General features: G+C 46.3%; 2 protein-coding genes across 14 annotated transcripts in view; one reads left to right on the top strand and one right to left on the bottom strand.

Moving 5' to 3' along the window:
• The window catches only part of LOC104929622 (C-myc promoter-binding protein), a 68,133-nt gene extending 58,112 nt beyond the window's left edge, over positions 1-10,021 (top strand). For 6 of the 9 annotated variants that reach the window (XM_027281331.1, XM_027281336.1, XM_027281334.1 and 3 more), the window contains 11 exons: positions 601-829; positions 927-1,030; positions 1,258-1,433; positions 1,654-1,821; positions 2,591-2,756; positions 2,878-3,132; positions 4,245-4,362; positions 4,729-4,755; positions 5,836-5,998; positions 6,332-6,396; positions 6,586-10,021. In XM_027281331.1, the coding sequence (XP_027137132.1) occupies positions 601-829; positions 927-1,030; positions 1,258-1,433; positions 1,654-1,821; positions 2,591-2,756; positions 2,878-3,132; positions 4,245-4,362; positions 4,729-4,755; positions 5,836-5,998; positions 6,332-6,396; positions 6,586-6,722 (1,608 nt within the window). In that variant the 3' untranslated portion in view covers positions 6,723-10,021. The remainder of the gene's footprint in view (positions 1-600; positions 830-926; positions 1,031-1,257; positions 1,434-1,653; positions 1,822-2,590; positions 2,757-2,877; positions 3,133-4,244; positions 4,363-4,728; positions 4,756-5,835; positions 5,999-6,331; positions 6,397-6,585) is intronic. The other 3 variants (XM_027281338.1, XM_027281337.1, XM_027281333.1) reach the window with 1 other exon arrangement.
• A 1,426-nt stretch (positions 10,022-11,447) lies between these two features.
• LOC104929621 (sodium/potassium/calcium exchanger 1) lies at positions 11,448-23,932 on the bottom strand. Of its 5 annotated transcripts, none has more exons than XM_027281054.1 (12): positions 23,748-23,932; positions 22,028-23,182; positions 18,653-18,811; positions 18,407-18,515; positions 16,450-16,503; positions 16,083-16,133; positions 15,782-15,859; positions 13,920-14,032; positions 13,410-13,682; positions 13,237-13,326; positions 12,843-13,009; positions 11,448-12,203 (listed from the first exon to the last, which is right to left on the bottom strand). In XM_027281054.1, exons 2-12 carry the CDS (start codon positions 23,051-23,053, stop codon positions 11,954-11,956), a joined length of 2,370 nt encoding a protein of 789 aa, XP_027136855.1. In that variant the 5' UTR covers positions 23,054-23,182; positions 23,748-23,932; the 3' UTR covers positions 11,448-11,953. The 5 variants fall into 5 exon arrangements, with proteins under 5 accessions (XP_027136855.1, XP_027136856.1, XP_027136854.1 ...); XM_027281055.1 differs by having other exon boundaries at positions 22,028-23,179; XM_027281053.1 differs by lacking the exon at positions 23,748-23,932 and having other exon boundaries at positions 22,028-23,434.
• Between the last annotated feature and the right edge of the window lie 958 nt (positions 23,933-24,890).

Raw genomic sequence — 24,890 nt, 5'->3', positions numbered from 1 at the left:
CACAGAGAGCTGCTGCCATCTTGTGGCTTCTCAGTGTCTCTGCCTGTGGACGCTGTGTGAAAGCCAAACAAGTCATGCCAGACAGACAGACAGCATGCGTCAGTGTCAACGTGTCCTTTCTGGTGTTTTTATGATATTTCTACGTGTGTGATTAAAGTTGTAAGTTGGACACATCGGGTGGCGCGGTGCTGCAGTGGGTAGCGCTGTTGCCTCCTGGTTTGAACCTCGGCTGAAGCCTTTCTGTGCAGAGTTTGCATGTCGGTCCCGTGTCTCTGAGTACTCTGGTGTAAAGACAGGCACCTCACAGGTTCATTGGTGACTCTAAATTGTCCGTAGGTGTGAATAGTTGTTTGTCCACATGTCCCGGGTGGACACGGCCTCTTGTCATTTATTTCTTTGCATGTTTGTTTGGTTGTTTTTTGCAGTTTTAGTAAAAATGAAAGAAGGAAACTGAGGTGTGTGTGTGTGTGTGTGTGTGTGTGTGTGTGTTCCTCTTCATCTCGCCGTGACAGAAACACTCTGTACTGTAACAAACCTGTGACATTTTAAATCCAGTCAATGACGGTCATTGTCTCGCCCGCCTCTCCTCTGTTCGTCCAGGACGGTCACGGTGACCGCCTGAGTGTGTCCTCCCTCGGTGTCGGAGATCCGGACCGTTCGTCCCTGCTGGATGAAGAGGACTGTGGGGAGTCGGAGAGCTCCATGGTCTCTCCGCAGAAGAACGGCCCCATGGGGCCACGCAGGAGCCCCAGACGCAGCCCCCTCTGCAGCAGACTGGACAGCCCCACTGCAGGCTCCAGCCTCGGGAGACCCACGTCTCTGCTCCCCGGTAAGAGGAACAAAGCAACAAATTCTGTTAGTTTCTAAAAACATCGGTTTATTCTGTGACCTGTCGAGACACAAAGGCGTCACACGTTCTCCTGCAGGAAGTGTCCTCTCGCCGCCTGGCTTCCCTCTGCCGGACAAGTCCGACCTCGGCTCTTCACGCTACACCAGCAACACCAGCATCTTCAACAACTACGCCATGGAGGTAAATGCTAAGTCAGTGCTGAGCGTTGATGTAACACAGAGAGTCTGTAGGTGTGATGTCAGTGTGACATGTAGAGGCAGGTGAGAGAGTGTCAGAGGAGCCTTGTTGATGAGGCGAGCAGTAGACGTGAAAAAGCTGTTTTTGTGGAAATTATGCAAAAGTTATAAAATAAAATATGTCATAAAATAAGCTTTTAGAACTTTGTGTGTGTGTGTGTGTGTTTCCAGCTGCTGATCTCCAGCTGTTCTCGCTGTAAGACGTGTGACTGCCTCGTGTACGACGAGGAGATCATGGCCGGCTGGACGGCCGACGACTCCAACCTGAACACCACCTGCCCCTTCTGTGGAAACCCCTTCCTGCCTTTCCTCAACGTGGAGATCAGAGACATGCGAGGACCCGGCAGGTAGACGACGACTCGACACCGAGTTATAAATGAGCTTTTAAGAGGGACATCAGTTTTATTTGATAATCATAAAATAGACGTGATAATAAGGTGTGATTACATGACATCATCTTTGTCCAGCGTTCGACCGCTGCAGCCAGTCCAGCTCATGAAATAATCGACAGTCGATATAAAATATAATACCCGACCCTCCGTGTGCCGCCGTCTCTCCTCTCCGCAGGCTCTTCCTGAAGGGCAGCCCGTCACTCGATGAGGCGACCACCTCGACATACTCGACCTCCACAGGTATGGACACAGGGACGTCCACCTTGTCCACGCCCTGTCCTACGACAGCCGTCTCTCCTCCCTCCCCTGTGATCGCCGTGCAGGAGTGCTCGGGGAGTGGAAGGTACGATTCTTCATTTATTTATGAAGCTGATGCTAAAACTTATCTGTTTGTTTGTTTGCTGCTCAATTTAATGACTCCATCAGGGGAGGAAAATATGCTGCGACGCCTCGTAGAAAATATTTAAAATCTTATTAAAATGATATGAGACAAGCTGAAACTAGAGCAGATAGCTAAACATTCAGATGTTCTCTTATATAAAACAAGTGATATAATAAGTTCTTGGTTAATTAAGAGATTAGCCAATTAATTTTTAAACTACTTTAAGATTTTGTATGTCAGCAGGCTCTGATCGATTTTGGAGGATTAAATAAAACCAGAAATCAGCTGAGAGTCAAAAAAAAAAAAGAGCTTTAAAAAGAAAACTGGACAACCAGTCACCAGAAAATATAAAATGTAATAAAAAGTATTCTCAGATCTTCATTCAGCTTCCACTTTGTCTGATTACACGGTGCTTTTGAAGTAGGAACTGTAGCTGTGTCCACATCTGCATTGTAAAAGAGCGACGTGAGATCATCTGCAGCACCTGGTCTGAACAAAGAGACCACGTGTTTGTATAAAAACACTCATGACGTTATGAAATGTGTGAATAACAGGGATGGTCAGTGTGTGATACACTGATGCCGAGATATGAGGCAGCTGTTCATGTGATTGAAACATCTGGATTGTGAAACAGTCAGACTAAACTTTGATATTCACCGTGTGATTTGTTAAATGTTGAGTGTTACGTTGGTGTCACGAGCCGACCGTCCTCTCCGTGGTGTCTTCACAGGACTCGATCGACCAGAGCTGAAAGTATCAACATCCCCACAGACCGCCGGCAGGGCTCGCCCATGGCTCGCAGTGTCAGCGCCTTTGGTCCTCTGGAGGAAGCGCCCCGACTCAACCGCTGTGTGCCGACGTCCGGCAGCCTGCCCAGCCGCCTCAATGAAGCCACGGTACGTCTCAAAAATCCCAAAAACTTCCTGCTAAACATCCCTAAAGCTGCCATAATCAATGTTTGATATATTAACATTAATGCAAGTTTAAGTCACTTACTTTGCTCATGCTCCTATCCAGGACCCTCTGAATATGGAGTGGCGGCTCCACAACCCGGAGCCGGTGACCGTTCCGTACCTGAGCCCGCTGGTTCTGTGGAAGGAGCTGGAGAGTCTGCTGGAGAACGAGGGCGACCCAGTGATCACGGAGGCCGACATGGTGGACCATCATCCCATCATCTACTGGAACCTGGTCTGGTACTTCAGACGCCTGGACCTGCCCAGCAACCTGCCCGGTCTCATCCTCACCTCCGAGCACTGCAACAAAGACTCCCAGGTCAGACAACACCCGACAGTGATGTACTGACACGCCCGACTGTGATGTCATGATGTACTGATACACCCGGCTGTGATGTCACGATGTACTGACACACCTGACTGTGATATCACAATGTACTGACAACCCTGACTGTGATGTCACGATGTACTGACAACCCTGACTGTGATGTCACGATGTACTGACACGCCCGGCTGTGATGTCACGTCGTACTGACACGCCCGGCTGTGATGTCACGATGTACTGACACGCCCGACTGTGATGTCACGATATACTGACACGCCCGACAGTGTGTCACGATGTACTGACACGCCTGGCTGTGATGTCACGATGTACTGACACGCCCGACTGTGATATCACGATGTACTGACACACCCGACAGTGATATCGCGATGTACTGACACACCCGCATGTGATATCGCGATGTACTGACACACCCGACAGTGATATCGCGATGTACTGACACGCCCGACTGTGATGTCACGATGTACTGACACACCTGACAGTGATATCACAATGTACTGACACCCCTGACTGTGATGTCACGATGTACTGACACACCTGACAGTGATGTCACGATGTACTGACACGCCCGACTGGGATGTCTCGTCGTACTGACACGCCCGACTGGGATGTCACGATGTACTGACATGCCCGACTGTGATGTCTCGTCGTACTGACACGCCCGACTGTGATGTCAGGATGTACTGGCACGCCCGCCTGTGATATCACGATGTACTGACACGCCCGGCTGTGATGTCACGATGTACTGACACGCCCGACTGTGATGTCACGATGTACTGACACACCCGACTGTGATGTCACAATGTATTGACACGCCCGACATGTTTTTTGTGACCTCGTGCACCCCAAAAAAAACAAATTGATCAACAGTTTACAGTAAAGAAATTTATCTTGTGTCACTGAAGTCAAGAAAATATTGAGCTGATGATGTCAAATAACACTTTAATACTCTGTTAAATATATGTACTGTTCATTTGTTAATGATGTCGCTGTCGTGGAGATTAAATGAAGTGACTCAGGAGGAGACGATGGATGTTTCTGTCTGTCTGTCAGACTGACTGTCCTCTCTGTCTCTCGTGTCTCTTCAGGTTCCTCGTCACTGGATGTTGGAGGACAGTAAACACGTGTTGATCCAGATCCTGTGGGACAACCTCAAGCTGCACCAGGACCCGATCCAGCCTCTGTACATCCTCTGGAACACATACAGTGAGTCACGTCGCTCTCGCTCAGTCCGCCTCTGCAGAACAGTCTAAAGTTCATCAGGTAGCACGTTCACACATGTGAGGAGGAGGGACACAGCAGGAGCAGACGGGTTTGTGTGTCCTCCTTATTGTGAGAACATTCCTTCAAGATGATTTATAAATGTACGTCAGAGAGGGAAACTTCAGATCAGAGACGTTCTCCGCTTTAAAACACACGTAACAACTATAAATCTCCTTCATGTTTTTTAGTTTTCAGTAGTTTGAGCTTCGACTGTCTGTTGCTTCACTGCAGTGATTGATTATTTAATGGAGGAGGAGGCAGCCGGCTAATCCATGTGCTAACAGCCTCTGTCTGCTCTCTGTCTTCCAGGGCTTAATTGTACTCTGTTGTTAGAGAGTGAGTGTTCGTCTCTGCTGCAGACTCCTCACAGATGAGTCCAGTTGTTTGTGTCCTGCTCTGTCTGAAGCCTGCTGTCTCCCTCTGTTGTGTTTTCTTTGCTTGATGCATCGCCTCTGCTTTTCACAGTGTGACATCTCTTCTGACGTTTGTCTCAAACGCAGCTCGGCTCTGTATTTGAACGCATCTCTGTGATTTTTATTCTGCAGCTTTTAAAGATGGACTTCTGTTGGCATACTTAAAGGGCTGGGTACTGAAGCTGAATATCTTTAGTTTGGATCATCAATGAACACGTAGTGCTGATCTATCAAAACAATCAGCTGTACGTAACTGTAAGTTTGAACAGCTGCTGCACTTTTTCTTATGAAGCTTCCTCACTCACATGGAGCTTCAATGCTTCCTTTATTATCTCCTTTGGCAGAGGAAACACCGGACCATCCTTTAGGAAAGGAGAGGAGGTGATGCTGCACCGTTCGGTCATTCACAACCAGAAAACATGACTGTGTATAAAACAGTGTGATCATCCTGCAGCAGAGAGAGCGTGTGAATATGAACATATGTTTCCTTGACCTCGTGACGTTTTCCATCGAGGTCAAGGTCAGTGGTTAGGAAAGGACTATTCGACTGTACCATGTGTACGTTAACTCTGTTTTCATTAGACGGTGCAGTGGGCCTTTCACAAACACCGTAGTTTCACCTTCACACTAGGAAAGGTGGAGTTGCAATGCAATCAGCAGTTACACCACTCGATGCCACCCAGCAGGTGTCACGCAGAGAAAGAAGTACATTAATTAATAAATGAATTAAAGATTCCTGCTGCTCTCTGATTAATAATTCAAGAGACACTTTTTTATTTAAATTATAGAATTACCAAAAACTTATTTCATGAGATAATGTTGAACTTTTGTGAAACACACTATATATTTTTATACTTTAAACACTTTAATTGAACACACAGTAAAAGTGTTTCATACCCAGCCCTGAGTACTTTTCATCCGAGTGACGAATCATCCTCATTTTATCGTTTTGAAGATGACGACTCCGCTGCCGGACTAACGTTTGGGGGTGTTTGTTTTGTAGACGTGGGTTACCCTCTGTCCAAGGCGGTCTCGGAGGAGGAGAAGCCGTTCAGCGAGGAGCTGCTGCAGAGCGTGGTGAAGAGCATCCAGAGGAACGACGTCAGCCGGCCCATGGCTCAGCTGCTGCAGCTGCTGGGCCAGACGCTCGGGGTCAAGAGGCAAAGGTGAGCGCTAACCACTGTCATGTCAGGTTTATTTAATCATTCAGTCCCAGCTGTCACCTCTGGAAAAACCTAGGCTGATGTATAACACAGACTGATGCATGAACTGTCACATTGTGGGTTATGTTTACTTTTGTTGTTACCTTCTGTATGATCCCTATGATTCACTTTTACAGTAAAGTTTACACAAAAAAGACTAAATGCACTGAGTCTGAGCCTCACAGGTTCAGAGAAGTTCATCATGAGGTTCTACTGGAAGTCTAAAAACAAAGAATCGATGTGTTGTTGAGGCGTTAAACCAAATGTCTGAACACAGCTCGACTCTTTCCTCCTCAGGAGTTTGTACAGGGACATCCTCTTCCTGTCTCTGGTGGCTCTGGGCAAAGATAACATTGACATCGGTGAGTCATAATTAACGTTTTAATAATTAGACATCATGTTGTCACATCATCGTCAGTGGTTTCATTTCCTTAACTTTAGTTCTAGGATTCTCATTTAAATGTTTAAAGATGCATTAAGCATTGAGCATAAATCCTCCCACGTGTTTTTGGGGTTATAATCACGTTCTCGTCTTTCTCCTCGTTCCTCAGACGCCTTCGATCGCGAGTACAAGCTGGCGTACGACCGGCTCGTGCCGAGCCTGGTGAAGCTGACCCATAACTGTGACCGTCCTCCCAGCACGGGGGTGATGGAGTGCCGCAGGACGTTCGGAGAGCCATACCTGTAAAACACTCACCTTCACACACACACACACACACACACACACACCGGGAGTGAACTCTCGCCATGTCAGTGCTTTAAGACGAGCTCAGGAAACCTGTTGGAAGACTGTGAATGTGCACTAACGGTAACGCTTGGCAGCGGTCAGCGTCATGTAGCCTGAAACAAAACAACAGACTTTAACTCACGTTCACAAACATTCATTCATTCAGTGTTGTTGAGTGACGCTCACCTGGACACTGTAAATACGCAGCAGTAGTTTTTTTTTATATTGTATAGTCAAGCAGCATATGAAGACTAATATTAGCAATATTTTAACTTGAACTCTATTTATACAAAGTAAGCTTTATTTATTGTCGTGTCTTCTGTTTCGTCCCGTGGTCGCAGCCGTCGTCTCGTCTGAAGAAGAGGTTTCTGTGCTTTAAAGGAGCAGCAACAAAAAAAACATAGAGACTTTTAAAGTAGAGCTGCAATGATCTGACAATTAACTGACAGCTATTTTAATAGATCATTAATCGTTTGAGTCAACGTGGCGATCTGCGGTTTTATCTCGGACTGTTGGTCAGACAAAAGCATTTTTAACATTTCATAGACGAAAGGATTAAATGATTAGTTAGTTGCAGCTCAAATTTAAATGTTTAAAGGTCCTGTGTGTCAGATTTAGCGGGCTCTATCGGGTCGGGTCGTGGTCCCAGCTTCTCCTGGAGGATCCCCAGGCATTCCCAGGCTAGATGGGCTCTGTAGTCCCTCCAGCAGGTTCTGGGTCTGCCCCGGTGTCTCCTCCCAGTTGGATGTGCCTGGAACACCTCCAAAAGAAGGCGCCCAGGAGGATCCTGATCAGACGCCTGAAGGGTCGAAGGGTCAGTGGCTCTACTCCGAGCTCCCTCCGGATACCCGGCGGAGGAAGCTCATTCTGTCCTCTTGTATCCGCAATCTCATTCTTTTGGTCACTACCCAAAGCTCTTGACTGTAACGTAGATAGACTACAGAACTGAGAGCTTTGCCTTCAGGCTCAGCTGCCTCTGAACCTCAGCGGTCCGGTACAGTGTCTGCAGTACTGCGGTCACTGTACCGGACACGCCGCACCGCACGAAGGAGTTTATGTAAGTGTTGAACCAAACTCCAGAGAGGGACTTCCGCAGTTTTCTTGTGTTATGCAGCCGCTGCAGTTTCTCCTTCATGTTAGGAAGGAGAAGGAGAAATGAGGGTGTTGCAATCAGAAACTCCACCACTAGATGTCACTAAATCCTTCACACTGGACCTTTAAAATTATGAGCTGTCTTTATCTTTAGTCCAGGATCTGAACATAAGTGTCCGCTGTGCTCTACGTTTTATCTGAAGTTTGTTTACAAAAATATTTCATCATCTCATGAACAAAAACTTTATTTTAGTTCTTCACGTTGGAGCGCCGCTCTGTTCGTTGATCTCAGTGTTTGTCGTCTTTGTACTAAACGTGTTCAAACAGTCGGGATGAAGTGATCGCACGACGTCGTTTACATTTTATGGTTTTATTTGAGAGATGAATTTAAAGTTGGGAGAAAACTCACTACGGTACAAACGGTTTGTTCCGAATACACAGAAGCTGCTCTGAAACAAACTAAACCAAAAAAGAAGCCAGCACAGTCACTTTAAGGTGATTTAACACGTTTAGCAGACATACAGAAGTTCATGATATTCACCAACAGTAAGTCTGTGAACATGTTGCGGATACGTAAACCACTTTATTTGGAGGTGAACAGGATTTTGCACAGAGGAGATGTGTAGGAAAGCGTTCACAAACTTGATATTTCATAACAGGAAAAGCTTTACGAGGCTGAAGATCATCTGCATGTCCGAGTTCATGCTTTTGTTTTTCATCTGTGGCACAAAAAAAACAGCCACATATTCAATGTTTATGCACTCACATGTTGTCTTATTGAGATTTTATGATCATCGTTGGTTTGTTTCAGAATCTGTGAAGTTCTGTAAGTTCTGTTTAAATACCCCACCAGGTGACGTCCAGTCAACGTGTTTCAATGCTTGTTGTCTGAATGTCACCCAGCAGTTTGAATTCTTTAAATATCGAATTCAAACCAAAAAGGACGTAGCACAAACACGCCACCAGGGGGCTTCAATAAATACCTTTCCTGCCAGGTAACACACACCTCGATCCCCCAGAGCTCCCTCTAGTGTAATACTAAAATATTAACAATGTCTGGATGCTACATACCTCCCCTCTCAGGTCTGCAGCCATAACTTAACTGAAAGAGAATATAAGCCGCCGTGAGCGCCTCAAACGTGTGTTTGTGGTACCTGCACTCCAGGACTAGGCTCACTCTCCAGTTCAGGTGGACCACTCTGAGTTCTTCACAGGGGTTGTTGGACAGACCGATGCAGGGGATGGTGGTACTTGTTCTGGCACCACAGTTGGTGGTTTAGTCACAACCTCAGCTCCCTCCTCCTGATTTGATCGACACGTCTCTTTAAAACCTGTCCAGTCTCGGTGAGGATGTCGCACATCGAACAGAACTTACAGAACCTCTGAAGCAAACCCTCAAAGATGAACCTCGACTCATCTACCACTAACAAAGGAATGGAAACAGTGTGGAGTCACTGAGTTTGAGGCGGTGAACATCTGTTCTAGATGATGTTTGACCGGTTTTATTTCACCCACTTGTGTTTGTAAAAATACAGAAAGTAAATCAGGACTTCAGGTTCAGATTTGTAAATGTGAAACTTCATATTTGTGAATGTTTTCATGTCACTGTTGATGATTTTTCTCAAAGGCAATCTTTGTAACTTCACAGCTAAATGTTTGAAGCTAAAGTTCTGACTTTATTTACATGAAAATGATGCAAATGAAACAGATACTTGACGACTTTACTTCTGGACTGAACTGGATAAGAACTCATCTTTACATGTTCTCATGTGTTAATGACTGACAGACCGACAGACACAATGGTTGAAGGAGGACCGACAGACTCATGAAGGTCTCATGAACGTCAACCATGTTTGTGATTTGTGGTCAGAAAGTTGCACTATGCCCCTAGAAAATAAAGGAGACGCATCGACTCGGATGTCAGCGGCTGGAAGAAGCTGCCTCTCGTCATCTGTGGATTTTTTTTTGTTGTGTTGTACAAATGAATGATTTTGCAGAATTCGGAGGGCCGTGTACATTTGAACTCGCCCTTTGTAGAAATCACATTTTATAAACGGTTTATCCACACACGTGCAAACAAAAAGGTCCTTTTTAGATGTGGCGAAGGTTCTGTACAGCGACCAGATCTACAGGACTGTTTGACTGTAAATAAAAATCACTTACACTCATTGTTGGCGTCTTTGGTCTGTTTTTTAAAAGGACGTTAAGAAGAAGTGTGTGTCACAACTTTCGTAAACGTCCTACTTGCAATCGAGCTCTTTGTTTCCTGATGCAAGCAACACTTTAGCAATATTGCACTCGAGGTCGTGCTGTTATACTGAATATCAGCACGGCCGTGCTGATATTCAGTATAACAGCACGACCTCGACAATCTAAGACAAGACGATGACTGTTAATGTAACGGTCGTTAAACCAGTCGTTAAACCAGTCGTTAAACAGAGTGATACATGTCGTTAAACGAGTCGTTAAAGTCTCAGTGCTGTTATTCTTTATATCCACACTCATGGAACGACTCTCGTCCAATCAAATCACTCGGTGCAATCTAACTGTTACACTACTGCACACACACACACACACACACACACAGCTCCGGTTCACTGTTAAAAAAATAATTTATTGCAGCATGGAGTTTTAAATTTTGAAATATCGATAGTCTTCCTATCAATAATACACGTTTGCATCCACTTCAATCCAACAAGAGCATTTAACGAGACGTGAACATCTGACAGCGTGACACTGTTTTTTTGTTTTTTTCTTCTCACAGCTAAGACACATTTACCTGACACACACACACACACACACACACACACACACACAATCACAGTTATGTCGACAAAAGGAAATATTTGTTCACACAAAAACTTTTACACACCGAACATGGAAAAAAAAGAAAAACACTAGTTTGGTTGAGTACAGAATGAAGTACTGAACATACAAAACTGAAGTTGCATCCAGAAGAAGGTTTGAATCGAACCTTCAACTCATCTAACGGACACGATGTGTTAAAGTCAGGATCTCACAATATTAAAAAGGAAAACTCCACCCTGAAACAGTCGGTGGTCACGAACTGTTAAACAGATCGTTACGTAAACAAACTAATGAATTAGAGGATGCAAAGCTGAGATTAACCAGGGTTTTAAAATCACTCGCTTGTCCAACACGCGTTGTACGTTGTTTGTCTGTCGTGAGCGTTGAATCGGCTGCATCATCACTGATCACAACTGGGATGTTTGCATTTAGAAATGGAGCCCATTGCAGTGTGCGAGACACTGAGCGCTACCCGCCACTGGGGATTCAAACACAGCGATGCGTGGCCTAGTCTATGTTTCAAACCCCATCTGAAGCATCCCAGAAGCAGTTCTCCGCTCGGCTTTAACGGACGCCGTGAGCAGCCCGCGTCAATTTACACAGAGCACCTCGAGCTGACAGGAAGCCAGACACAGAAACAGCATAGGATTTTCAAAATAAAACACCTTCGTGCAAACTGATGAGAAACAAATGGACTACGTAGCATATTTACACATGTAGAAGCATATTTAGAAGAACATAAACCAGGAAAATGAGCAAATCTGAGCAAGTAAACAAAGTCTGGATGGAGAAACGCGTCTGAAACGCTCCCGGTGGAGTTTGAAGTCGCAGCCACGATGTGGCAAACCCAGATAAATGGTTGCATCAGAAACGGCCTGCGGCATAAAATTCAAATACCCTAAACTCTGTGTCATCACAATGTAGATGGGTGGAGCTTTCCTTTAACGCCACTGCTCACTTTTGTTTTGTGTTTTCTACTGTGCGTCAGGTCAGCCTTTGACAGACAAGAGCTGTGTCTCAATTCAGATACTTCCTTTAGTACATTTCTATGTAGTACACCGCATACCTTGTGGTGTAGTACGCTGATTTCAGCATGGTAGTGTTGTCTTAAAGCACATGTATAACTTACATTTGTATATTGTTAGAGGTGCACCATCCGTGTACATGTAAGTATGGAAATACGCAAATTGAGACACAGCTCTGGTTCTTCTATGTAACACATCCTACGTACAGTATCGATCCTGTCTGGACGTACTAAGTCGTGTGCGGCGTCTCCGCCTCGGCCCCTCGCTTCAGATGGAAACGGGACAGGTGAGGATCCGATCCTCCAGCAGGACGCTGAGGACGAGGAACACAAAGTACAGTACGAACATGGTGAAGCCCAACTTCCGACTCATCTTCCAGCGGCAGACGGCGATGGAGATGATGACGAAGAGGAGCATGAGGAAGAGCAGCACGATGGCGCAGAACAGACCGTTGGAGCTGACGGTTACCGGCTCGCCGTGGTGTATAAGAGTGTAAATGAGCCACGGGACCGGCAGACTGAAACCAGAGAGGACAGATTAGTGATTTTTATTTAGCCACGTAATAAGCAGGATAATGTACAGTGTCGAGGTCCTGCAACAATCTGCTGAACATTCTCCCTTAAACATCTAACGTAAGTACGATTTTATAGTACTTGTACTTAAGTTCTGCTTTATACTACATTCTATATTTCAGGGGAAAATATTTTTGCCCCACATTTACTACAATATTGAAGACGTCGCGTTTCCCCACTTTGAAGTTATCGCATGGTTTTATTTAAATTCGAGGCCACAGGAGGTAAAATGACCAAATATTTCACAGAAAGCAAAGATTAGAGAAAAAATAAAACACAAATTTAAGTATCAGAGAACTTTGTTTTTCTTTAAATCATCTACTCTCCTCTACCTTTTAATTTTGTAGATGCGTGGTTACAGGAAATCAACCTTTATGCAGATGATACTCGACTGTTTGTGCCAGATAAACCAAATTTCTCTGCTGGACTTTGCCTCTCAGGACAAGTAAAGCTAGATCACTGTTTCTGAACCTCTTAACTGATCTCAAGATTTTGATGTCCAGGTAAATAAAGTGTTTCAGTAATGTGTTCTTGAACTAAGGAATATCTGAAATCCTAAAATTCAGTTGCAGTTGTTCACTCACCCTACGGTGATGTCGAAGATGTTACTGCCCACTGAGCTGGATACGGCCATGTCGCCCAGACCTTTCCGGGCCACGATCACACTGGTGATCAGGTCAGGGATCGACGTCCCGGCTGCCAGGATGGTTAGCCCCATGATTTCCTCTGAGATGCCAACAGTCTCACCCACCTGTACAACAAGAGGAGGAGTCACTGCCGGATGAACAGGTAGACAAATGAAGTGTGGCTGTACATCAACTTTTTAGGTTTCTTGTTGCATCTGGTTGGTGGTCTTACCCGTTTACCACCAACTCAGGCCAAACTCGAATCAGTCTTCTTCGTCAAGTCACAACTGAAGTATTTCCCAAACACTTGTATATAACTCTTGTGAATATGACGTGTGAAGTATCGACCAACCTGATGAGCCCACCACACCATCAGGTAGGAGAAGACGCCGATCCACATGATGGAGCCGAGAAACGTCATGATAAAATACCTCCTGGACGCCTGGAAGACACAAAAGAAGTTCAAACAAACAAATCTGTTAATCCAAAGTGGCTGTACCGTTCATGAGGGCGTGTCGTACTCACCTCGTTGCGGACGTCGGGCAGCGTGAGCCACAGCGGGAACACAATGGGCAGCAGCAGCAGATACGTGGCCTGTTTGCGTCTCGTTTCAGGCCACTCTAAAGACAACGGTTCATTCTCCTCCTCCTCTTCTTCCTCCTTTTTTCCATCATCGTCGTCATCATCTGCACTCTCACCAGAGTCACCGCTGTCCTCATCACCGCTGTCGTCCTCACCGCTGCCCTCTGACCCCCCTGACCCCCCCGCTGCTGCTGCTGCTGCTGCTGCTGCTGCTGCCTGCAGGAGCAAGTACACAAGTACTTTGGTACACTTTGAGGTACTTTTACTGCAGTTACTTGACATTTTTAGTTACTTTATAAAAAGATTTTTGCAGAAACACATGATGTGTTTCTAAATTATGATGGAAAGCATGTGTAGTTAGTGTTAACAGGTAGTGAAAGGGTCATTTCGTGCTTCTGAAAGTCTAAATAATTTGAACAGATGTTTGAGTTTCCTGTCTTCCTCTCTGTATACCTTGGACTCGTCCGGCTGGTCGCTCGTCTTCTCACTCGGCTCTTCTGTCTTTTGAGGCTGTGAGGTCGACGGCTCAGCTGCTGCACCGGCCTGCTCAGTGTTTGGCTTCTGACCTGGAGAAAGAACAACACGGTGTCTCTGTCATTGGTACGTCTGTTCTCACACTATGTAACTTTGGGCTCCGGGTCGGGAGGAGTACGTAACGCTTTACGGCACTAAGTCACACAGCAGCAACTATTTCACTGATTCTGGTGAAACTGGATCATATTTTATGGAGGAAATGTTTTCTGGTTTTCCCTCTGATGTCCTCCGGCTGCTCCGCCTCAACTCTCTGTGATTTACAGAGTTTATGATGGACAGTGAAGTAAACTGCTGACAGCTGTAGCTGCTGTTAGCTCATGTTAGCTCAGTCTGTTAGCTGCTGTTAGCTCATGTTAGCTCAGTTTGTTAGCTGCTGTTAGCTCAGTTTGTTAGCTGCTGTTAGCTCAGTTTGTTAGCTCATGTTAGCTCTGTTTGTTAGCTGCTGTTAGCTCTGTTTGTTAGCTGCTGTTAGCTCATGTTAGCTCAGTTTGTTAGCTCATGTTAGCTCAGTTTGTTAGCTGCTGTTAGCTCATGTTAGCTCAGTTTGTTAGCCGCTGTTACTCTCCATTGTTAGCCTGCGTTAGCTAAGTTAGCTCATTTGTTAGCTGCTGTATGCTCATGTTAGCTCAGTTTGTTAGCTGCTGTTAGCTAATGTTAGCTCAGTTTATTAGCTTGCTGTTAGCCTCAGTTTGTTACGCTGCTGTTAGCTCATGTTAGCTCAGTTTTGTTAGCTGCTGTTAGCTCATGTTAGCTCAGTTTGTTAGCTGGCTGCCAGGGCTGTGAGCTCAGAGCGTTAGTGAGTGTTAATGTTTGTAGAAGAGGAGGTTTTCAGGCAATGCTGAGAGGGAGCAGAGCCAGTGTTGTGACAGAACCGGAGCTAGGCTCGCGCAGCAGCCTCTATAGACATGATGGCAGAGGAAGGAGAGTGAGAGGACGCTGACGGAGGAAGCTAAGAAGAGAAAAGGAGAGAGTGGCGAGCAAGAAGCCGCCGGACAAGAGTAAATGTGGGACTGACTTTTAGTGGTTGGTGAGAGCTTGGTTGAAATAAAAGGCTGAAAGACAGACGCCGGCTGGGCTGACTGCTGCTGGACTAGGCAGTGATATCAGCTGCTGTTGGACTTAAGTAATGTAATCAGAACAAATACTCGAGTACAGCTGAACATATTTACCACAGAGGGATTACACTCTGACACTGGAGGCAATAAATCACAAAAGAACTCCGATATAAAGTGACCAAATTATTCAGCCGTGTGGGCTGGTTTGAAGAGCCATTTGTCAGTGATTGAAGTGTTTGGAGATAAACATGGTCTGCTAATGGAGGGAAGGAGATTCTGACACACACACACACACACACACACACACACAAAGCCCCATCTGTATGTTAATCCTCGGGCTGATTGAGTCGGGCTCGTCGAGGCCTCTCCAGGCTCCCTGCAGCCCCTCTTTGCTCTGCAGCTCAGACTCTGAAGCACCTCCTCAGTCCACGCTGTGACGCACAAACACTCTCGCTGATTGTGGAGAACAACCTCCTTCAACCGGCCGAAACATTTCTGATGATCCGTACACAATCAAGCGTTCATGGCTGCTCTTAAACCTCTGAAAACGCTTGTGTCTTCCTGAAACGGCGAGCACTTCAAACATGCCTTTTTAATTCCTGCTTCAGCACACAGACATGTTTCATTTATTGTTTAACATCTCCACCAACAAAATGAGTTGTTCCTCTTCTGACAGAGCTGTGCACAAATCAAACTGTCAGACTGCAGCCGTGATGTTGAACTCACCTTCAGAGCGGCGCTGACGTGACTTGCCGTGTGACTTTCCCGCGTCGGCGGCGTTCAGAGGTTTAACTTTGTTCTTTGCTGAGAATTCAGAGAATCATCGCTCAAACAAGCAGAGACAGATCAACTTTGTCCACATGCAGCTGACCTCAGACACACACTGACTGTTGTAAATGGAAAACACTGAATAACTGGACAACGATGCAACAGGTGAGCCGTCCTCACGACGACACAGAAACCACCGCATGCAAACATGCAAACATCTAACACAGGTGAACCAGGCGCCGAGCAGACCGAGCCTTACCTTTCCTCTGGACTGACCCCTCCCCTCTGACATCACCGTTAAAGGACGTCTCTGATTGGCAGAGATACAAAATCAGACTAAAAGCACTGAACATCATCGACCTCCTCCAGAGGTCAAACACGGACGCCAACGTGAGCTCAGATCAGGATTCTTTCTCCACACAGGACTCGTGTTTCAGACGAGTCAGGAGAAACTTCACTTGGTCTCTGGTGCGACACAATCTGAGACGTGGAAGTGTGCACCGACTCATTAAGTTCCTAAATTCAACTATTTTTAATAAAAACATGTAACACAAACATGAACTAGAACCACAACAAGACCACAGCACAGCACAGGACAGCGAGGCGGCGTGTTGTCGGCCTCTTACCTCGTCTGGTTTTCCTCAGGCCGGGAGTTTTAACGCCCCCTCTGAGGGCCGCGTCTAGGACGGAAACCACAGCAACGACTTCAACTTCTGAGCCGGCAGAGATTGATTTATTTTCTATGTTACTATAGACTGTAGTTACACTCAAACTTTCCTTCAACCTCACAGGTTTTCTGCATCTCGACCGAGTTTTTCTTGACTACAGATGACCAGGCACGTTTCAAGCTGGCGATCACATGTGGACATGATGGGACCTTTAAAAACACGTCGAACCAGCACCGGGGACAGTTTTGCACACTTCATCACGTCTAACGCACATTGGCTGCTATAAACGTCGACTTTCACTTGTAATAGATTACATTCCGCATACTTTTACTCGAGTAAATGATCAGAATACTTTCTCCGAAAACTGATTTAGTTATCAGGAGGGTAAATCTCCTCAGGTTCACGGTTAATATGCTGACAGTTTACCAATCCAGCTGCACAGAGCCGCTCTCAGCTCCGGTGCCTCTGCTCTGCACTCGTCGTTCCATGGAGATAAAGAGCTTGGTCCTCCAGCATGCTGGCTCTGATCCAGCTTTTATTAGCCTCTATTGAAAAGCTGATTAAGGATCAGCGGTGGGCCGAGTGCTGCGAGAGTGAGCGAGGAACAGCAGCCCCGGGGAGCTCGAGGACGGGCTGAAGGTGAAGCCTGAAGGCTGTGCTTCATCACGCTACCGTGACTTATGGGAAGGTTCAGGACGGACAGAGCTGAGTCATCGGAACAGCTCATTGACTCATTGGTCGACTGACAGACACGTTTTCTGACAGAATATTCTTAGATATTTACTCGGCAAAAGGAATAATGTAAGAGAGATTCAGAAGAGTTTTGCTCAGATTTACTTGATTTACGTTCTTGTAAATGTGTAAATATGCTACGTGGTTTTCACAGTTGGAAGTTTGCACAAAAACTTTCTGTTTCCGGCTTCCAGCCAGCTCGAGCTGCTCCGTGCTGATCATTCTCATCCTCTGTGTAGGTGCCAGCTCATAGTTGGTGATAATTGGGTGCATGCCTTTACGAGTTTATTATTTTTCACATACGGGGACATGCGTCACATGGTGTGGGGTGTTACGTCAGCAGTAGTAACATCAGCTGTTCTTCACCTGGCGGGTTTTTTTTGTATTTGAATGAACTGAGAGGGTGAGGGGGAAAGTCCCACTCTGCTGACCGCTTTGCTTTGTTTGCTTAATATTATCTAAAAGTCAACAAGATGCATGGACATATTGAACATCATGAAATTGCCCGTTGTTTGTGTTTGACTTGAAATAAATATAGCCTACAAATGCAATGCGTTTCTGGAGCCGTGATTCATCGACCACCAGCGCGTCCGGCAGGTAAAAGTTTTTTTTTCCCTACTTAGCCTCTCTGCGACTATAGTTTTTTGATCGTTTGGATAGTCGCTCAATACTCTGCTTCTGAAACTTGGCGCTTATGTCGGGGTCACAAACGTTGTCTAGAACTGCCGTGATCTGAAACGTATCGCAGCTCGTGCTCGGTGGAAAAAAAAAAAGTTGTCGTCTCCTTTAAAATCATCAACAGTTGCCCAAGAGGGACAGTTTTACATTACACAGATCAATATTTGAATAAATGGTACATTTAGTGGTTTGTAACTAAACCCTCAAACCAGATGAAAACCGCGTATACGAGTATTTAGCAGTGCTGTTGATCAGTTGACAGTTCAGTCCAGTTATTGTGCTATAAATATGCACAGCTACCGCCCTCTACTGGTTGAAACTTTGCCATTGCGTTGCAGTTTTGCAATTGGCTGATTTTGGAGGCGGGTGATGTAAGGTGGCCAATCCCAGCTGTATTCCTGCCGAGGCAGTGACTGTCCTCTTCTTTGAGGTCTAGTTTTAGATTTTATAAGCTCTGACATAATTTTGCACACACATCTGAACCACTGCTGGTTCTGGTTCTTACCTTCTCCCAGTGGGTCCAGCGTGTGGATCATCAGCTGGAAGATGGTGCTCCTCAGCGAGGTGTTGTGGAGGGAGGCCGAGCTGCCGCCTCTCTGCAGGACGGGGCGCACCTACAGGCCGGGTCAGACATGTGGACACAAATCATACTGCAGCGACAACTGTCAGACAACGTGAGCTAACTAACAGAGGCACAAAGGTGTCAAAGTCTCTGGGATTCGGTCTTGAGGTAGAAATTTACCGGCCATACCCGGAGTCTCGCACTGTCCTCTGGTTGATCTGATGGAGGCTTGTTGCATTGAGAGCTGCTGGGACGGGCTTCAGCTTCTGGTTTGGATTTATCTTCAGCTTTTGGTGGAGCAGCAGATGGAGGAGGAGGAGGAGGTGGTGCAGCTGGAGCTTCACTGTCCTGCAAAGTCGATCACAATTTAATCAGCAGCACCTCGATAATTCAGTTTGCACGCAAGCTTACGACTTTTCCTGCATGTCAGGAGTTTAATGCAACAGCGTTCCCGTGGAGTAATCCAATCCAGCTAACGAACGCCGAGTTCCTCGCCATCAGCAAAAGAACATATCATTAACCCGAAGCCTTAAAGCTTCAGCCCCTGCTTCATTACTCCACCCTGACACCTTCTGCTAACATGGTGCACATCACTAATTTAAGTTGTGTTTGATCAAATGTAGATGATGCAGGATGACAACACACAAAGACAGGTGAGGTGAGGTGAGGTGGGGGGGGGGTTAATCAGGCCCAGCAGCTCAGTTTTGCCCCCTAGCTGGTTAATCCGGCCGTGGCTGTAAGAAGATCTGAGTCTCACTCGCTCACTCGTCTTTACGCTCAGTCTGCTGCTGGTCAAAATGTTTCACACCGGCACAAAAGTTGGATCTCACGTCACTGTTTGTCGCCTCTTCACGTGGAGGTGACTGATCTGATGGTGAGGATAACTCACACACAGTTTTTGCTACATGAGGCGGCCTGACCTGACCTCAAATAAAAACAGCTGTCATGTTTTAAAAAAGCAAGACGCTGAAAAGGGAGGCGGTGTAATTGATCATGGATTAGGTGCCAGTCTGTCTCAACACAGAGACCTGTTGCTGCCTTCATAGACATAATAGATATCTGCCGTTGACGGTCCAATCAGTGTCTCCAGACTAGAACATGCTGACAATAACACCTCCATGGGTAAAGACATTCTCTTTGACTAATTCTGGGCGTGTAGTATTTGTGGTGTTATCTTGGGGTTTAAAGTCGATCCACCAGGATGAGTTGGGCAGAATGTGAGACCGACTCAGGCACTTCTGATGAACTTTGAGAGTGTCTCTAATTCTCCTTGGCCTAATACAGCAGAAGACATCAGAGGCTCCTGAACACTTTCTGAACTCCTCACTATTGACCATTGACTTCAACAACTTCTCCTGTGCTATTGAAAAAGTTGGCAACGCTGCTCGGAAGAGGTGGGGATCAAAACACAGGAAGTGCCAAAAGCTGCAGTTCCTCTAACGTCCACTTGAGGCTGGCTCCAGAAGTGAGTCAGTCTCCATAAGTCCCCATGTTCAAACTTCACAGCAGAAATAAACATGTTTACAGACGTCCTCACATACCACTTAATAAAGAGCTTCTGCTGTTTATAGTTTGTTGTTGAATACTCGATTCTGATTGGTCGGTTGCAGCACACAGACCACTGCTATGAACGACAATAAGTCAATAAGTACGCCCTGTTCAACTTGTCCTAACTTTGTTTCACATTATAACACGATAACTTTATTCATAACATGATGTTATAACAATTAATATTCATTTTTATAGATAACAGGTGACCTCTGCTCTGTGTAACGCTCTGTATTCTGGATAGAAATAGACGGATCCTCTGAATTTCCTGGAGAAGGATTTCTGTGCATTGCATTTATTCTGGCCTCATAAATGTGCCGGCACGCTGAGCGCTGACTGAAGGAGCTCACACTGACTGCAGATGTGACTTTAAGCCCTTTTGCTCCTGCGGGGCGGCGGAGGCCGTCGACCAATGTGGTCTGCGTCAGTGACGAGCCTCGGGGGCTAATTGGAGACACTTGAAATAGTGAAACACGGCTCTGCATGTTAATTACAGGCTCGGACGCTCGCTGCTGTCCGTCAGCTGCTGAAAGTGTCTGCGGGCGTTCAGCAGGAAATAAGAGGTTTAAAAATACATGATTCCTTTTTGTTTCTGTCTGCAGAGACACAGAGTGACATTTGAATCAGCTCACGGCTGTGACGCCGTCCGTGACACCTGGAGTCCTCTCTGTTCAGCATCATCAAAGGATTTTACACAAATGCAGGCTGTCACCTGCTCACAGCCACAAACCACCATCCCTCTTTCACTGTATGCGAGCAGCAGCAGGCTCAGCTGAGGAGATGAAAGGACGGAGAACAAACTGTACAGACGGACGAAGGTCTGAGAACAACAACTGTTCTGTCTGTGTCCAGCTGTTGTTCGGTCTCAGTATGAATCTTACTGGAGGTAAACATGTCAGAGTTATCTCTGGTTTCATTTATGAACTCCTCCGTGATTTCCTGAAACAGCTGGACTCTTGGCACATTTGTTGGGCACTATTTTCAGAAATAAACTACAGTGTGGCTCATTGACGTGTTCAATCATGGAGCTGTGAAGTGAAACTAACATGCTGAAGTGAAACTCAAACTGCAGTTCCTCTAATGTCCACTTGAGGCTGGCTCCAGAAGTGAGTCAGTCTCCATAAGTCCCCATGTTCAAATGTAAAATAAACACGTTTACAGCCTGGTACAAAAAACAGACTTCTTGATCTAACGAAGGAAACTTTGAAAAGTCTCTGTACATAATTAAAATTCACCCAGCTCTCTGTTTAGAGGTGCCGCTGCTGTGATTTTATCACGTTATTATTATTAGAGGTGTCACCATATAACGGTATTGATGTTTACAATAATAAAATATGGTAACATTATGTTAATAACACACGTGTGATAATGTTCTGTAACACTTTAGACTTTCTCCACCTGTTTTCACTGAGTGTGAAAAATGAAGATGAATTTGACTCATAGCATCTTTTTTCTATAGATACTGTAAGAATATGATGTGTGGAGCTCATCCAGGAGTTATATCGTGGTATATAATGATGAAGAATTGTCTAGTAGGTCATCAGTAATCTGACGATTTTATATATTTTCCTCAAACAATTAATAGTTTGGTCTTTGTAAACATCTCCAAGTACAACTCTACACGTTTAAACGTCTCACTTTGTCCAACCAACAATCCAAAACCCCAAAAAAGATTCACATTCAAAACCTGCAACCAGCAGATTGTTTTTAAAATGACTCCTGCTTGTTGCTGACGATCCTGTGGATTGGTCAGTCATTCAGTTCATTGACAAATCGTCCAATCAGCCACATCCTGAGTCTTTACAGCTCGAGGTAACAGACACAAAACTCTGATCCACTGAAATCGAGTCACATAAATTTAATCTGATGTTTCAAATCTGTGAACGGGCTGAATTTTCAGCAGTTAACATCTGTGTGACTATTAAATCAACTTTGATGGACACAAACTAATCCTCATCATCATCATCATCATCATCATCATCATCATCATCATCATCATCCCCGTGTGTCACTGACCTTCTCCGGCTCCTCTCCGGTCCACACCTTGACGATGCTCATGTGCTTGTTGAGCTGGGTCTTGACCGCCTGCTCGATCTGACTGTTGAACTTCATGAAGCTCACGTAGCTGATGTATCCCATCACCAGCATGATGCTCTCCCACCACAGGATGGTGTTGTCCAGGAAGAAGACGATGAGCATGATGAGGTCCAGGATGTAGAAGGTCACGTCTCTGAAGAGCGGCCACCAGGTCAGGTGCAGCATCTCCCGGGAGAAGATGGCGCACATGCCGATCACGAACAGGATGTTGAAGACGGCCGAGCCCACGATGGTGCCGATGCCCACGTTGCTGTGGGAGATGAAGACGCCGATCAGGGAGGTGAAGAGCTCCGGGGCAGAGCCTCCGGCCGCCATGAAGGTGGCCCCGGCCACGTCGTCGGAGATCTGCAGCGTGCTGGCGATGACCTCCAGTCCAGGAACGAAGAACTCGTCGCAGACGATGGCCAAGGCGACAAACATGTAGACCATGCCTATGACGTGCAGGGCCACCCAGCCTTCACGCCGCTGCTCCACCGAGAAGAGGTCCTCTGGGTAGTCACCCTTTCTGTGAGGGGGCTGGAGTGGGTGGCGAGGGGTAGCCGTGGTGGTTGGTGGTGGAGTTGGTGGTGGAGTTGGAGGAGGTTTAGGATCTACGTAGATACACTGTTCGATATCCGTCCTGTTGACGATCACCACCAGAGGAGGTTTGGTGCTCTCAGGTGACACCACCTCCTCCTCCACAACCTCCTCCTCCTCCTTCTCTGTCTGATTGGACGCCATCACCTCCCGAATGTTGACCTCCACAACATCACCACCACCACCACCACCACCAGCATCACGACCCCCCTCAGCTCCCAGAGCGTCATCCGTCTGGGCGGAGGCTCTGGGCTCTGCCAGCCTGGCCTTCAGAGTCAGCGTGTAGACGAAGCACAGCAGCACACCTGAGACGAAGAAGAGGACGCGTGCGCGCCGGAGTCTCCTCCGAGGAGGCGAGTGCACGTTCATCGTGACAACAGCAGGAAAACACAACAGGAAGTTATGTCAGATGCATTGTTGGTTCTCCTTGATAGTTCCAGCAGCCCACACGGACGCGCAGCCTGGTTCATCTTCTTCCAGCCGGGCAGCTGCGACCTGCTGAAGGGCAGAAAGCCTCATGAACATGAACGCGTCCTCTCTGCTCGCATAGTTACAGACCAACTGAGGAGAAGTGTGTGTGTGTGTGTGTGTGTGTGTGTGTGTGTGTGATGGGGATGCAGACAGCCACCTGTTACTATGGCTACATAATCACAGAGGCTTTGGCTTCTCACTGAAGAGGAGTCCAATGAGGACAGCGCGTTGAAACCAGAAAAAACGTCAAATTAAATTCACAGCAGCGCCTCGGCGTGAGCGCGCGCACGGAAAGAACGTGCCGAAATGCACACGTGCACTGCCCAGTCGTTAATTAAACATTAATTAAACATTAATTAAACATTAATTAACCCTTCCAGCAGCGTTAAGATGCTGAAAGCATCATATATGTGATCACAGGGCGCGCGTGTGTGTGCAGGTTTAATTGTGGAGTAACCGAGACTGCGCGCGGATTATATCACGCAAGGTCGACGCAAATGAATCCATGTCCATCCCGCAGTAATGAAAGCGCGCAGAGGCGATAAAATCCACCAGAGGAGAGCTGTGCGGTGCGTGCTGGTTCGGGTCTTACCTGTACCACCGGCTGCTCAAGCCCCTCGCCGCCGCGTCCCCCTCCAGCTGTGCGTAAACGGACGCAGAGATGCTGACTCCGGGTTTTGGGGAGCTACAAGGGCGCACCGCATGGCAGGGCTGGACCCGGGCTCAGCATAATGCTGCTAAGAGGATTACACCTCTCACCTTCCCTTTCACACACACACACACTGTATCAATACACCAACATTCAAAGTACTGGGCCGGGTCCGGAGGCTGACAGGAGGAGTTGGGTGGATGTTTTTTTTGGGTGTGGTCAGGTGGAGACTCCAGCTCCCCTAAAAACACGAGCTGTTCGGTCCAGCGGGGAAATATTCACGTTCACACGTGGACAAAATGTGTTTATCATTCTAATGTTTATTATAATATTTCGTTTTTAAGACTTGGATTCATGAATAATAATAATCGAGTTCAATTATCAAATTTAGAAAAGATCTAAAAAAGTTGAACATTAAAAAACATGAAGCTTTTTATCTGCAGGCTGAGTCTGCGCACTCACACAGGTGTGTGTGTGTGTGTGTGTGTGTGTGTGTGTGTGTGTGTGTGTGTGTGTGTGTGTGTGTGTGTGTGTGTGTGTGTGAGTGAGTCTTAGAGTCTGCAGGACACATGATGATCATCTGATGACACATTAACTTCAGTTAAACTAAGAATAATCCTGGACAGACCAGTGTTGGGGTCTGGGTCTCTGAGACCGGCCTCAGACTCGTCTTTACTCAGTCTTGTCTCAGTCTCAGACAAACTCAGGACTCAAGATTTTAGGTCAAGACCAGAACTGCTGGGATGTCACCGCCCCTCATTAGAACAAAGTGAATGTAGGAAACAGGAGAGGAAGCGAGGAGACATCAGCGACTGTAAAGACTCAGACTACATGATATTAGCAACATAAGTAGGATACATAAGTCTGGTCTGGTTTGGACTTGGTCTCAAGATCTCAGAGTCTTAGTCATGTCTCAGTTTAGGTGGACTTGGACACTGCCTCAAACTCCAATTGAACTGATTTATTTTCATGAAGTTAAAATGTTTCTTTGCGTTTACTTGATTAGACTGATTGGATTAATTGCTCATTTAAAAGTTGTGAACTGCCCCTTTAAAACAGAACCTCAGGTTTGGATCTGCACAGTTT

The sequence above is a fragment of the Larimichthys crocea genome, chromosome VIII (genome assembly GCF_000972845.2).
Source record: "Larimichthys crocea isolate SSNF chromosome VIII, L_crocea_2.0, whole genome shotgun sequence".
Taxonomy (NCBI): domain Eukaryota; kingdom Metazoa; phylum Chordata; class Actinopteri; family Sciaenidae; genus Larimichthys; species Larimichthys crocea.
The sequence above is the reverse complement of the archived record's forward strand: the minus strand, read 5'-3'. Positions and strand labels throughout refer to the sequence as shown.

Bases quoted from the DNA above. Each gene is read 5' to 3' on its own strand.
- LOC104929621 (XM_027281054.1), bottom strand. From the start codon at position 23,053: ATGAACGTGCACTCGCCTCCTCGGAGGAGACTCCGGCGCGCACGCGTC. The intron at 18,812-22,027 runs GTCAGTGACACA...TCGACTTTGCAG, and splicing joins CCGGAGAGGAGCCGGAGAAG to GACAGTGAAGCTCCAGCTGC. The intron at 16,504-18,406 runs GTAAGAACCAGA...TTTCCGTCCTAG, and splicing joins GCTGGACCCACTGGGAGAAG to ACGCGGCCCTCAGAGGGGGC.